Raw genomic sequence first — 15903 nt, forward strand, 5'->3', positions numbered from 1 at the left:
AATTAACATAAACTGTGAACTGAGTTTTCTTATATCACAGTTGTGGAACTTTGTCTTAGGTGCAGTTGTTTATTATTGTAACAGTGGGGAAAATCCTTTGATCTTCTGTTCAAATGTAGAAATTTTAGTACAACTTTTAAGTGTATATTGTAGTAAAATTACAATTACCAAAATATGCAAAATATTTTAACTTCTAAAGCAGTATTTAGGAAAGCAATTTGGAAAAGAAAATCTGAGTAAATGGGGATAAGAACTTCTAACCAATCTTTAGTGGTTTCCTTTAACTAATGACCTTAGTCTGAAAAGGTAAGAATTCTTACAAAATACGATATGATGCATTTTTGTAGAGCCTTGGGACAGAATTTAAAAAGCCTTAAGAATATCTGGGGATTACTACAAAAATGGAACCTACCTGAGTACATTAGCTTTTACAAAGGGCTACAGCCTACCTTCCCACTCTTACCTCAACCACCACTTCCTACATTCTGGTACCAAGTCTTTTGACTCCATCATGCTCTGGTGCACAGACTGTAAAGTAAAATTTAATATTGGTTTCAGTAAGTTCCACTTTACCAGCTGACTCATACAGCAGAAAAATGGTAGGAGAGGGAAATTTTATTGTAAAAAGGAGAAGAAATTATTAATCGTTCTATGTGCTCATAGAGACCCACCTTCATCTCATTTCTAGTTATCTCTTATTCTCTGCTCCCAAAAGGCAGAACGGGAAATATTATTTTAGTCAATACAAGAAGATATGAAATAGTATTTTCTCCTGAAAGTGACTATTCACATCAGTTTAGTATTCACAGCTCCAATAAATTAATCTGTCACTATAGTATAGACAGAAAGGAAGATTGCTAAGGTACAAAAAGATGGTAAAATCACCCAGAGGCTAGCTTATAAAACATAACTAAAACAGCTGGTGGTCTCTCCTTACATCCTTCCAACTCTGAATTTATCTTCATAACTCTTCAATAAATAACAGAGAAGGTAGCCAATGAATACCTATGCATCAACATAAAGCTTAAAAGATACAGAGTAGGGAAGAAAGGGGTAATACTTTAGATCAAATTTTTAGTATTTTATAATATAAAAGCTGTAGTACACCAGAGCATTTTACTAAAAAGATCTTCAAAATCATTCCACATGGGTATGAATTCTTTCATAATTTTATATAACTACACTTGCTAATTTTATATAACTACACTTGCTAATCCAGTGTATTCACTGGATTATATTACTAGTATTCCCAGATAACTGACAGATTACTTCAGATTGAGAAATCACTTTTTATCTCAATCTGGCTTACAATAACAACTCTATTCTAGAACACTTCTTTAGCCACCACTGACTTGTTAAAAGACATGGTCTCTTCTCAGCTTTTACACCTTGGCTTCTTTGAGCATTTGCCATTGTGATCAATCCTTGAAATTCACAATCCTTTCTTTACCTTCTCTGAAACAGCTTATACTTTGTCCTGGTTCTCCTACTTTTCCCGATCTAAGTGTCTTCACTGGCAAACCTGAAATAATAGTATCCCCAGAGATCCATTCTTAATCTTCTTATCTTGACTCTATTCATTTTTCCTAACTTTAACTATCACCTATATGTTGACACATCTCAAATCTTAATCTCTATCTTGACTTATTTCCTGAGCTCTAGGCACTTATTTCCAATAATCTACTGAACATCTCTATTTTGATGTTTCTTATACAATTCAACCTCCAAATATCCAAAACAGAAAATAAAAAACCTGGTCTATTCACCATCTGTATTTCTGTTAAAGCCACCACTATTGCACAAACTAGGAATGATGAAGTCATTCTTCTCTCTTCCCTTTCCCTCCACACCTAAATTATTCATTCTTCTTCTAAATGTTACATCTAAGCTCTTCCTTCATCCCCATTGCCACTGCTGGTAGTTAAGTCTTAGAAAATACAACCTCTAATCTAGAAAAGTATGTATCAGAGATGCAATGGGGTTGCTAGAGTATGAGGGGAAAGAAGTTAGAAGTATTTATATTTAATTTTCATCTAACAATTAGAAATTAAGATTTACTAACATTCATGAATATGGACGGACACTGAGGTCTTCACTTAGCCCACGTTAGATGATCAGATGAACAGATGATATACAGGAACCCTAAGAGACTAACAGGACTTCTGCAACATATAAGAGTTAACAGTGTACTGTAGCAACATTGTATGGTGGCAGATGTTAAGTGCACTTATCTTGATAAGCACAGGATAACTTACAGAGTTGCCAAATAGCTATGTTGCATACTTAAAACTAATATAACATTGTATGTCAACTATGTTTCAATTAGAAAAAAAGAATCAACAATGGAACTCTCACTCATTCATTTTCAGTATGTTGTAACTTATTTCAGTTCAAGTGTGTGGCATATATTCAATCTGATTTTTGGTACATGAATCTGAAAATTTCAAATTATTAAATATATTTTTATATAATTTCAAAATATTGTTTTCTGCCTTTAATTTTTCTATAGTTATGTTAGAATAGTAGTACATTTCTATAAATTTAAAAACTTTAAATGTGGACATATACATTTATTTATCCATTTATTGTTCAGTCCATGGTCAAACACATTTTAACTGATGGGGATGATTAATCAAAGATTTGAAGACCACTGATCTAGATTACTGCAAACAGCCTTCCCAATATTCTCCAGAACTCTGGTCTTTCTCTTTCCTTACTCTCCCCTCGCCTTTTCTTAAAAAGATTTTATTTATTTATTTATTTGACAGAGAGAGAGAGAGAGGGCACAAGTAGGCAGAGCGGCAGGCAGAGGGAGAGGGAGAAGCAGGTTCTCTACTGAGCAGGGAACCCGATGCGGGGCTCGATCCCAGGACCCTGGGATCATGACCTGAGCCGAAGGCAGATGCTTAACCGACTGGGCCACCCAGGCGCCACTCTTTCCTTTTTTTTTTTTTTTTAGAAGATTTTACTTAATCATTTGAGAGAGAGCGAGAGAGAGAGCGAGCACGAGCAGGGAGAGGGGCAGAGGGAGAGGGAGAAGCACACTCCCCTCTAAGCAGGGAGCCAGACGCGGAACCTGAAATCATGACCTGAGTGGAAGGCAGAAAGCTTAACCAACTTAGCCACCTGGTGCCCCTGGTCCTTCTGTTTTCTAATTAATTTGCCACCCTGCCATTAGTTATGCTTTAAAATATAGATACTCCTCATGTGTTCAAAGCTCCAATGGCTCTCCACTGTTTCTGAATTCACAAGCCTTAGCACGGATTTGAGACCTTTCACTGGGTGCCTGGGTGGCTAAGGTGGTTGAGTGTCCAACTCTTGATTTGGGCTCAGGTCATGCTCTCAAGGTTGAGATCCAGCCCCGTGTCCAGCTCAATGCTCAGCAGAGACTCTGCTTGAGATTCTCTCTCTCCCTTTCCCCTCCCTACCCCTACTGGCTCTTGCTCTCAAATAAATAAACAGACCTAAATAAATAAATAAATAAATACCCTTCATAACTTAACCTGGTTAAATTTTCAGACTCAAGGTACTCTATTCATACTGGCCTATTTCTTTTACATAAACATGTCATGGTTTTGTTATGTCCACTCTATATAGATTATTCCATCTTTTGTTCTACTATTTAGTTCAGATACCACATCATATACCCCATCTTCCAAACTAAAAGCAGGAATCTCTGCTCTTTCATCACAGCACATAGTGCATATTTCACAGAACTTGTCACTACAATACAGATTATGAAATCTCTAACAGGGATCACATCTTATTTACCTTGTTATCTCCAGAACCTAGCACTGTACCTGATACAAAAAAGGGGCACAAAAAGTTAAACAGTGAATAAAAACATAGGGAGGATCCTAAAACGATTTTTAAGTTTCAAAAGTTACTGCAGAATTTAAACTTTAATTCCAGTCAGGATCCATATACTCTTTAAATCCAGTACCAAACAGTACCCTACCTTGGTACAATCATTTGGTAAATCCAGACAGCCAGTTTAAATTGATTTAACTCAATTTAAGAAAAAAGTGGAGCAGACTAAAAATAAGCAAATCATGCTACATGCCTAACAATACTACACAGCTGTTAGTATAATTTATATCCACACAAATGGATAGATGTTAGGAATAAACTCTACCTATTAGTACCTTATGTTTAGGAATATATTTATTTATAAAAGTATCTTTCAACTTCAAATATATTGTAGAAATATTAGCTAGAAGACTAATTATTACTGAGTAATTTATTTAGATGCTACTTACAAGAATTTTTGAAGTCTGAAATAATAACCATCTGTTAGCTTTCCTATCTTTCAAGTCATTAACTAACAAGGAAAATAAAACTTGCTTATTAACTGACATATACTGCATCGTACAGTTTCCCTAAGATAGCTAAATACTCAAAACTACACTGTTCCATTTTCACCAGCAGTGTTTTCTGGGGTATGTTCTTTATAGCATTTTAATCAAAATTATGCTCCTCTATAGGTATGATACCAAAAGGACAACTGGCAAAAGAAAAAATTAACTTCTTAATCAAAATAAAAAATGTGTTTCAAAAGACACCATCAAGAAAGTGAAAGGCCAACAGGCAGAAAGGAAGAACATTGCTGCACATCATTACATCTGATAAGGGACTTTTAAATATACCTAATGAAGAGTTCCCAAGACTCAATAACAAAAAGACAAATTATCCAACTTAAAAATGGGCAAAGGACCTGAACAGACATTTCTCCAAATATACACAAATGGCCAATAAGTACATGAAAATATGCCCAACATCAACCATCAGGAAAATACAAATCAAAATAACAATGAGATGCTACCTAAAACTCCAAGGAAGGCTATGATAAAAAAGATAGGTAACAAATGGTGGTAAGGATGTGGAGATGCTTGGATCATCACACACTGTTAGCTGGAATGTAAAATAATGCAGCCAATTGGGAAGAGAGTCAGGCAGTTCCTCAAAAGGTTAAACAGAGTTACCAAATCATTTCAGTCTTAGCAATATACCCAAAAGAAATGAAAACACGTGTCCATACAAGACCTTATACACAAATGTTCACAGTGTTATTCATTACAGCCCCGAATGCAAACGACTCACATGTCCATCAACTGATGAATCAATAAACAAAATATCTATACAACAGAATAATATTCAGTAATAAAAAGAAAGTACTGATACATGCTACAACATGGATGAACCTTAAAAACATGTTAAGTAAAAGAGGTCATTCACACAAATGGCCACATATTATATGATTCCATTTATATGAAATGCCCAGAAAAGGTAAATCTATAGAGACAAAGTACATTAGTGGTTGCCAGGGGTTATTGGGGAAGACAATGGTGAGCGACTACTAAGGAGTAATGGGGTTTCTTTCTTCTTAAAGATTTTATATATTCATTTGAGAGACAGAGAGAGAGAGAAAGAGCAAACATATGAGGAGGGGGAGGGGCAGAGGAAGATGGAGAGCTGAGCAGAGAGCCCACCATGAGGCTTGATCCCAGAACACTGAGATCATTACCTGAGCCAAAGGCAGCTGCTTAACAGTCTGACCCACCCAGAAGCCCATAATGGGGTTTCTTTTTCAGAGGATGAAATGTTCTAAAATTTTATTGTGATGGTTGTATGCCATCTCTTTGAACACACTAAAAACCATTAAATTGTACACTTTACACAAGTGAATAATATAGTATGTGAATTTGGTATAATGAAGTTATTTTAAAAAAGTATGTCCCTCTCTTGGCAAATTACCTATTTAAAACACTGTGCCAATGACATTCCTAATAACAGCAGAAAGGGAGTTGTTTCCAACACTCTGATCTGACATTTCCATTTAAAAGCCAAAATGGATTCAATATAGATTTTTTCCTTCAAAAATTCAATCGTCAGTATTGCATCACAACTGTATGCAATATGTACAAATATCTGGCACTCTATCACAAATCACAATATAACAGTAATAGTAATAATAACAGTACAATTAATGTTTCATTTATAAAAGAGAACTGAATCAAAAAAATTCAAACAGAATCTAATACTATTTCAAGATTCCTTCAAATCTATTCATGTTTAAAATAGATCTTGCAGTCATAAAATAATGTTTTTATATAATTTTCCCTATGTATCTATGTTACTACCTAATGATTCTGAATAAGTATCTAACAATCTATTTGAGGCTTACCCACATACACATTTAGCAGTTGGACAAACCAGCATAAAAACTCAAGTTACAGAATTTATACTCTAGGTCATAACAGTTCTAAAAATAGTTGGTTTTTAGTTATAAAGATCATTAACTTGTTTTTTGTTTAAGATTTTATTTATTTATTTGACAGAGAGGGAGACACCAAGAGTAGGAACACAAGCAGGAGCAGTGGGAGAGGGAAAGCAGGCTTTCCACCTAGCAGGGAGCCTCATATGGGGCTCGATTCCAGGACCCTGGGATCGTGACCTGAGCTGAAGGCAGATGCTTAATGACAGCCATCCAGGTGCCCCAAGATCATTCACTTGTTAAAAAAAAAACTAGAAACACTTAAGATCTGCTTAACAAACATGCTCTCTTACCAAATGATCATTTTCAATCAAAATCTTATTGGCAAAAAAGCATCACATACACATACCCTAAAGGGGTGAGGAAAGGACAACAAGCAAGACAGAAAATTGGAAGTAGAGAAGCTGACTCAAAAAATGACTCACAAGCATTTCCTGGGTATTTTGTCCAAGAAAACTCCTCTGACTGAAGTGGAAACTTGTTTGGCTACAACCCATCAGTCTACTATAATGATTAATGCCGTGGTGCCAAATATTTGAACATGTGGCATATGGACAAGAAAAACGTCCTACGTGTTGATTTCAATACCAGGGCATTTTAACCCATAACTGTTTAACTAATACAGAACAGGAATTGTCAAGTTCTACCTAATTCCTTCTAACTTTTGAAACTCCAGCCATTGAAGTATAGCAACTGAACCAATTTCAAAAGCCCAGCAACAATTTTAACTGGCAAGTTACATAGTAATACTGCAAAAGGTGAAGATAAAAGCTAGTCTTTTGAAGGAATAAAGGGAATAAGTTTTGCAGATGTTGACATAAAATCAAGTCAATATTATTAACAAAGCAGAAAGTTGATTTATGACTCTTTAGGAGTCTCAAAGAAATCCTGTAGGTCCTATGAAAACTCAGATAAAAGATGCGGGATAAAAAATTTCCATGTGGAAACATCTAAATTACAGATCCTTTACTCCTACTGGCAAACAATGTAACACAACGAAACAACCTGAAGACAAAATATAATTAGGGAAGTCTACAGGATCATAAATTAAAAACCAGAATGTACACACCAATTCATTACATATATTTTTCTCTCAAACTTAACCAATATGTTGAACATCTACATGTGAAGCTTAATACTATTTAATTTTTTTTTTTAAAGTAGGCTCCATACCTAACATGGGGCTCGAACTCACAATCCCAAGATCAAGAGTTGGATGCTTTACCAACTAAGCCACCCAGATGCACCAATTTCATACATACTTACATAATACACAAATAACTCCCTTACCCCTATCAAAAACAAAAAGTTAGATAGGAGAAGGAACAAATCTAATAAATAATTTTTTTTCTTTTTTACTTAATATTACTGCCACTGCATTAGTCCCTCAGAACTTCTCTGAAAAACTAAAACCCTCCACCCTCCAGGAGATGCCCTAAGCCTGCATCTCCTGTTATTCTCTCAATTCCAACCCATTTTGTCTTTAAAGCAGTTTTGTTTTCCTAACATTTTCATCATATAATTCTCCTACTTAATAAATAACCCGCAACAGGGGCACCTGGGTGGCTCAGTGGGTTAAAGCCTCTGCCTTCAGCTCAGGTCATGATCCCAGGGTCCTGGGATTGAGCCCCACATTGGGCTCTCTGCTCAGCAGGGAACCTGCTTCCTTCTCTCTCTCTGCTTGCTTCTCTGCCTACTTGTGATCTCCGTCTGCCAAATAAATAAATAAAATCTTTAACAAAATAAATAAAAATAAATAAATAAATAAATAAATAACCTGCAACAATTCTACTATATACTGCTAAAATTAGGGGTGATTCTTTTGGGCAGGGCAAGGAGGAAAGACAGTAGTAAGGAATTCAGTTCAGAAATATCTGCCTTAGGGTTGCCTGGGTAGCTTAGTCAGTTAAGCATCTGATTCTTGGTTCCAGCTTGGGTCATGAGATCAAGCCCCACAACATGTTCCATGCTTAGCACAGAGCCTGCTTGAGATTATTTTTCTCTTCCTCTCCCTACCGTTCTCTTCCTCCTTTCACTTGTGCTCTTTAGTAAATAAAATCTTAAAAAAAAAGGAAGTATCAAAAAAAGAGAAATATCTGCCTTAGACATTCTATCAATTAAGAGATTTACTTAGATTAATAAATGCCTTTTTTTTTTCTTTTTAAAGTAGGTTCCACATCGAGCTCAACGTGGGGCTAGAATTCATGACTCTGAGATTGAGACCTGAGCTGATACCAAGAGTCAGATGTTTAAGTGACTGAGCTACCCATGCACCCCAATAAATGCCTTTTTAAAATGTAAACATCAGGGGTGCCTGGGTGGCTCAGTGGGTTAAAGCCTCTGCTTTTGGCTCAGGTCATGATCCCAGGGTCCTGGGATGGAGCCCCCCATCTGGCTCTCTGCTCATCAGGGAGCCTGCTTTATACCCACTGCCCCCCCAAACCCCCCCACTACCTGCCTCTTTGCCTACTTGTGATCTCTACCTGTCAAATAAATAAAATCTTAAAAAAATAAAATAAGTAAGATAAAATAAAATAAAATGTAAACATCAAACAGAAGGGTCGGGGGCACCTGGGTGGCTCAGTCGGTTATGTGTTTGCCTTCAGCGCAGATCATGATCCCGGGGTCCTGGGATGGAGCCCCATGTCAGGCTCCCTGTTCTGCAGGGAGTCCCCTCCTCCCTCTCCTTCTGCCCCTCCCCTCCTTGCTTGTGTGCTCTCGCTCTTCCTCTTTCTCTCTCAAATAAATGAACAAAATCTTAAGAAAAAAACCCAAAAGGGTCAGGATTATCCTTCAAATTTACACACTGAACACTCCAATTTTGAGAAACAAGAAAAAGTGAATTTGAGAGCACAGCATGAAGATAGGTCCCTGTCAGTGGATGATGGCTCGCAGAAAGACAGCTGAGAGAGAAAGGAATCTAAGAAAACGACTAGCCTAGAGACCCGCAGGAGAGAAGGGGAGGGCACTGAAAATCTCTATCTGGCCATACATAGCCCTTTATAATATCCAGTTCTCCTTCCTGCCCCCTACTATCATACTCATTTCATTTTACTTTTATAAACCTTTCGTTCACTCTATTGAGTATTATGTGTCAATCATCAAGCTAATATCAGGGGTACAAAGTATTCCTTTTCATGAAGATGTTATACTGGGAGAAGAGGGAAGCAACAAGTATTCATAAAACACTAAAAATACTATTAAAGGAGTATACACCAGATACTACAGAGTCACAGAAGAACGAACTACCTCTGACTAGAGAGTTAAAAAGGTAATGTCTTAGGGGCACCTGGATGGCTCAGCCAGTTAAGCGTTTGCCTTCGGCACAAGTCATGGTCCCAGGTCCTGAGACTGAGCCCCCCATTGGGCTTCTCGCAGAGTGGGGAGCCTGCTGCTCCCTCTCCCTCTGCCACTCTCCCCCTGCTTGTGCTCTCTTGCTCACTTGCTCTCTCTCAAATAAATTAAAGTCTTAAAAAAAAAAAAGGTACGTCTTGAAAAATAATAGAAGTTTGCCAGATAGACAAGGGCATAGAAGGTATTCCAGGTAAGAGCTGCAGAATATAGAAAAAGATATAGATCAGAGCCAAACTAAGAAGGGAATGCCATACTAAAATCTGGGGTGTCATTCTGTAGTCCAGAGGGAGTGAAATTTTATAGTAGGAGGGTGACCTCAGAAAGAATTCTGCACTCCACATTAATTATAACATTCATATGATGTTTTTTTTAAAACATGTTATCACAAAGTGTCTTAGTGCTCATTCACTTCGTATTTCTTACGGGTCTTAACTAATTTACGAATTTCTTTTTTGTTTTTTTTAAGATTTTATTTATTTGATAGACAGAGATCACAAGTAGGCAGAGCAGCAAGCAGGCAGAGAGAGAGGGGGAAACAAGCTCCCCACTTAGCAGAGAGCCCAATGCAGAGCTTGATCCCAGGACCCTGAGATCTGACCTGAGCTGAAGACAGAGGCTTAACCCACTGAGCCCCCCAGGCGCCCCTAAATTATGAATTTCTTAAAGGCAAGAACCACCTCTATCTTAAATGAAGACTCTTAATATAAATTCCTTTTATATTCCCTTACTACCCAAACCACAACCATATGTATATATATATACATACATACATACATTATTTGGGGAAGGTGAGAGAAGCAGCTTACTGAAAGCAGATTGATAAATCTTTGTATATCATATATACTTAATCCTATATAAGCATAAGGAAAGTTAGAGGAGTTGAAGATCAGAACCGAAATCATGCAACATGACAACCTCTAGCTCTACCCACTGCTGCTACCATCCCATTATCTTAAAGGGATAACTAAGCTGGGGGTGGAGATAGGAGGAAAAAAGAAAGCACAGATATGTTACCAGATAGCAATGGAAAAGATGCTTAGTCTGCTTTCAAGAGCATATAAAAAGGACCTGAACTTTCTCTATTATCACAGAGAAAACATGTGAGCTCATGGTATAATGAGAAAATTTCAAGGCTATTTGTAGATTTTCCCCAACATCACACCACTGAAGTACAATCAACTTCAAAACAAATTACCACCTGTTCCTGGTAAAACTGTTAGACATTATCATTGTTAGTAAATATGAAAGAAAAGCATAATTACTAAAGCAAAGACAAATACTAACAGCAAAATAATCTCTGCGACTTCATGATTCTTACCTGTTCACTCTCCTAGGACACTTGTCTGGTTTAATATCTACCTCATAGAGGTAGACATCAATCTTTGGGATTTCAACTTGAAAACAGTTTGCCAGCAATTTAATGGGTTTGCCCATGGTGCCATAGCCAGGTCTTCTGGGCACCATGAGTAGGGGCTGGGCCCCAACGGGTCCTGCCAAGGAGAGGGGGGAAAAAAAAGAGTAACGTTGTTATAAGCTGCATTTGATAATCTTGTCAGAGTATATTAGAATTTTAAGAACAGCTAAGAATGGTTGAAGCCTAGTGCTGGAAGATGACATCATTTCTAACACCTCAACATTTTTTTCTCCCCAAATTACTCTCCTCATTTAAATCGATATACAAACAAACAAAAAACTGGGTATCTCTGGAAAGTTGTTTCAGAAGCGGTAGAAAGAAGAGAGAGCAATCACATAAACCCATTTTTTTCTCCCCAAATTACTCTCCTCATTTAAATTGATATACAAACAAACAAAAAACTGGGTATCTCTGGAAAGTTGTTTCAGAAGCGGTAGAAAGAAGAGAGAGCAATCACATAAACCCAGGTGAGCATGAGTAAGCACAAACCAGTCCCAAAGAGTGCGAGACCAACAACAACGCAAATTTAATTTTTTTAAAGATTTATTTATTTTAGAGAGGAAGTGTGTGTGCGGGGAGAGGGACGTTGGGAGAGGAAGCTAGAATCTCAAGCCAACTCCAAGCTGAGTACAGAATCCCAAGCAGGGCTGATCCCACAACCCTGAGATCACTACCTGAGAGGAAACCAAGAGTTGGCACTTAGGGACTTGTGGGTGGCTCAGTCAGTCAAGTCTGTAACTCCTGACTTCAGCTCAGGTCACGATCTCAGAGCTGTGAGAATGAGCCCCAAGTCGGGCTCTGCATTAAGCATGGAGTCTGCATATCCTTTTCCCTCTGCTCCTCCCACCCTTGCACACTCTCTAATAAATAAATAACATCTTAAAAAAAAAAAAAGTTTGACACTTAAATGAATACCCACCCAGGTGCTCCAACAACATAAATTTAAACTACAATAAGGATAAGAATTGAACAAAATACAATAAATATGACATAATAATAGGATCAATACAGTATGAAAGATCAACAAAGTGCAAATTTGATATTTTGAAAATTATTTGAAAAGATAAAATTGATAAACTCCAGGCAACACTGATTTTTATAAGAGGAGGAGGGGTGCCTGGGTGGCTCAGTCAGTTAAACCTCTGACTCTTGATTTCAGCTCAGGTCATGAGCTCAGGGTGCTGCTCTGTAGGACTCCATACTCAGCAGGGAGTCTGCTTGAGATTTTCTTCCTCTCCTTCCCCCCCACAACGTGAGTGCATGCTCTCCCTCTCTCAATAAATAAATCTTTAAAAAAAAGAGAAAAATAATTAATGTAATTATAGTGAAAAATATGCTATACTACAGATACTGAAGGCATAACATTTTGTCAATAAATTTGGTGAAATAGACAAATTACTAGAGAAATACAGGTTACTGACACACAAAAGTATGTAAAATATAAAATGTCCTCTCTTGGTAGAAATATAAAATGGAAAATAATATTGTGGTTCCTCAAAACATTAAAAATAGAATTACTATGAGATTCAGCAACTCTATTGCAGGGTACACACCCAAAAGAATCTGAAGCAGAGTGCTGAGATGATAACCGCACACGATTGCTCACAGCACCATCATTCACAACAGCCAAAAGATGGAAGCAACCTAAGTATCCACTGACAGGTGAATGGATAAACAAAATGTGTTATATACATAAAATGGAGCATTAGCCTTAAAAAGGGAAGGAAATTCTGACACATTCTACAACATACATGAACCTTGCAGATGTTATGTTACGGCACAAAAGGACATTGTATGATACTACTTATTAATACCTACAGTAGTCAAACTCAGAGAAAAAGTACAAGGATGGTTGCCAGAGGCTGCGGAAAAGGGAGAATGGGAAATTAGTACATAGTGGGTAGAGCTGCAATTTTGCAAGATGAAAAGAGTTCTGGAGATTGGCCCCACACAGTGTGAATACACTGAAATACCATTGAACGGTACACTAAAAAATTGTTAAGATGGTAAATTTAATGCTATGTATACTTTATCACATTAAAAAAAAAAAGTGACATCCAGCATTAAGTTATTTAAAGCTCAAAATGTAGGGCACCTGGGTAGCTCAGTGGGTTAAGCCTCTGCCTTCAGCTCACGTCATGATCTCAAGGTCCTGGGATTGAGCCCTGCATCGGGGCTCCCTGCTCAGCGGGAAGCCTGCTCCACCCCCTCCACACCCCACCCCCAACCTGCCTCTCTGGCTACTTGTGATCTCTGTCAAATAAATAAATAAAATCTTAAAAAAAAAAAAAAGAAAACAAAAAAGCTCAAAATGTTGTAGCTTTGTTAGATGAAGTTCAAACAATAAATTCAGTTAGTAACTATTACCTGAATGAAACATTTAAAATATCTGTAAAGGGACGCCTGGGTGGCTCAGTTGGTTAAGCGGCTGCCTTCGGCTCAGGTCATGATCCCAGCGTCCTGGGATCGAGTCCCACATCGGGCTCCTTGCTCCACAGGGAGCCTCCTTCTTCCTCTGCCACTCTGTCTGCCTGTGCTCATTCGCTCTCTCTCTCTCTCTCTCTGACAAATAAATAAATAAAATCTTTAAAAAAATAATAATAAAATAAAATATCTCTAAAGTCCTGTAACTAGCTGAAAAAAATGAAATCCACATTTAGAAATATTTCCCAGGGGCACCTGGCTGGCTCAGTCAGTAGAACATGTGACTCTCGATCTTGGGGTTGTGAGTTTGAGCTTCATGTTTAGTACAGAGTTTGAGCTTCATGTTTAGTACAGAGATTACTAAAAAATTTTTTTCCATATATAAAGATTCTAGATCCAGATGGTTCCATTGGAGAATTAAAGCAAATATTAAAGGAAAAAAATGCCAGGCACCTGGGTGGCTCAGTCGGTTAAGAATCTGCCTTCAGCTCAGGTCATGATCCCAGGGTCCTGGAATTGAGCCCCACATCGGGCTCCTGCTCAGCAGGGAGTGTGTTTCTCCCTCTACCACTCCCCACCATTTGTGTTCTCTCTCTGCTCTGTCTTATTCTCTCAAATAAATAAAATCTTAAAAAATAATAATAATAAAAAAGAAAAGAAAAAAATACTGTTCTTATACAAACTCTTCCACAGAATAGGAAAAAAGTAATCATAACCCCAATTCAACATATGATGCCAGAAAAACTCTGATACTAAAACCGGACAAAAACATTATGAAAAAGGAAAATAAAATCATAGGATAATACCATTCATGAATATACCTGCAAAAATCCTAAACAAGGGGTGCCTGGGTGGCTCAGTGGGTTAAAGCCTCTGCCTTTGGCTCAGGTCATGATCCCAGGGTCCTGGGATCCAGCCCCACATCAGGCTCTCTGCTCAGCGGGAAGCCTGCTTCCTTCACTCTCTCTCTCTGCCTGCCTCTCTGCCTACTTGTGATCTCTGTCAAATAAATAAATAAAATCTTAAAAAAAAATCCTAAACAAAATGTTAACAAAGTAAATCTAGCAATGTATCAAAAGGATAATGCATCTTGACCAAAATGAATTTATTATCAGGAATTAAAAGCTGGGTTAACAACAACTCTTTTTTTCACTGTGGACGAAAATACATTAAAGGGCTGCCTATATTATTATTTTTTAGTTTTGTTTTCACATATTTGTAAAACTTCTTCTGAGGATATTATCTTTCCTGTTATCCTAGATAATACTGATAATAACTAGGTAACATTGAGTAATTCTAGACTAGGTTATAGTGGTGGCTCTGCCATTTATCTAACCACTTGACTTCTGGCAAATATAAGTAGCCCTGAAACTCCTATCTTCTGATCTATAACATGGGAGTTACACCTGATCTGTCACTTTCTTATGAATATTATCAGGATCAAATTAGAAAATGTACAATAGTGGGGCACCTAGTTGGCTCAGTTGGCTCGGCCTCAGCCTTTGGCTCAGGTCCTGATCCCAGGGTCCCGGGATCAAGCCCCATGTGGGGCTCCCTGCTCAGCAAGGTGTTTGTTTTGCCCCTTACCTCACTTATGCCTGTGCACACATTCTCTCTCTGAAGTAAATAAAATCTTAAAAAAATGTATTTTTAAACAAGAAATAAAATGCACAATAGCTAAAATGTATCAAGCTCTTATCATATCACAGGCAAAGCACTTGTGCTTTATATGCATTATCTCATTTAATCTTCATACAAACCCTACACTGATTTATAGATGAAGAAAACAGAAATGATTTGCCTAAAACATCATAGCAGGCAAGTAGCAGAACTGGGATTGGAACCACCCTGTCGAGCTATTTTGTTCCACTGATCTATCTATCCTTTCTATAGTAACACACTGTCCTGATTACTATAGTTTTGCAGTAAGTACAGTTTTGAAGTCAGGAAGGAGCAGTCTTCTGACACTATTCTTCTTCAATATTGTGTAGCAATTCTGGTTATTTTACCTTTCCATACAGACTTCAGAATCAGTTGATAACTACAAAATAACTTACTAAGATTTTGATTGGGATTATGCTAAATATATAAATCAAGTTGGGAAAAACTGACATCTTTACAATACTGAATCTTCCTATCCATGTACATGGAATATCATCTCTCTATACATTTAGGTATTTGTTGATTTCTTTGACCAGAATTTTGTAGTTCTCCTAATATCTTCCATATATTTTGTTAGATTTATACCTAAGTCTGTTGGGGAGGGGTGCTAATATAAACAGTACTGTGCTTTTTAACTTCAAGTTCTAATTGTTCATTATTTCTCTACAATCCAAGACTTACTATAAGGTTACAATTAATCAAGACTGTGCTATTAGTCAAAAACCACATAAAAAGATAAGAAGAACAGAACAGAAAGCCCCCAAACTGACCCACA

At 37.3% G+C, this 15903-nt stretch overlaps 1 protein-coding gene across 1 annotated transcript in view; it reads right to left on the reverse strand.

Moving 5' to 3' along the window:
* AGO3 (argonaute RISC catalytic component 3) overlaps nt 1-15903 on the reverse strand; it is a 122164-nt gene that overhangs the window by 83614 nt on the left and 22647 nt on the right. The window contains exon 2 of the mRNA XM_080800787.1: nt 10947-11118. Within this exon, the coding sequence (XP_080656913.1) occupies nt 10947-11118 (172 nt within the window). The remainder of the gene's footprint in view (nt 1-10946; nt 11119-15903) is intronic.

This window comes from Martes martes, assembly GCF_963455335.1.
Source record: "Martes martes genome assembly, chromosome: 4".
Taxonomy (NCBI): Eukaryota; Metazoa; Chordata; class Mammalia; order Carnivora; family Mustelidae; genus Martes; species Martes martes.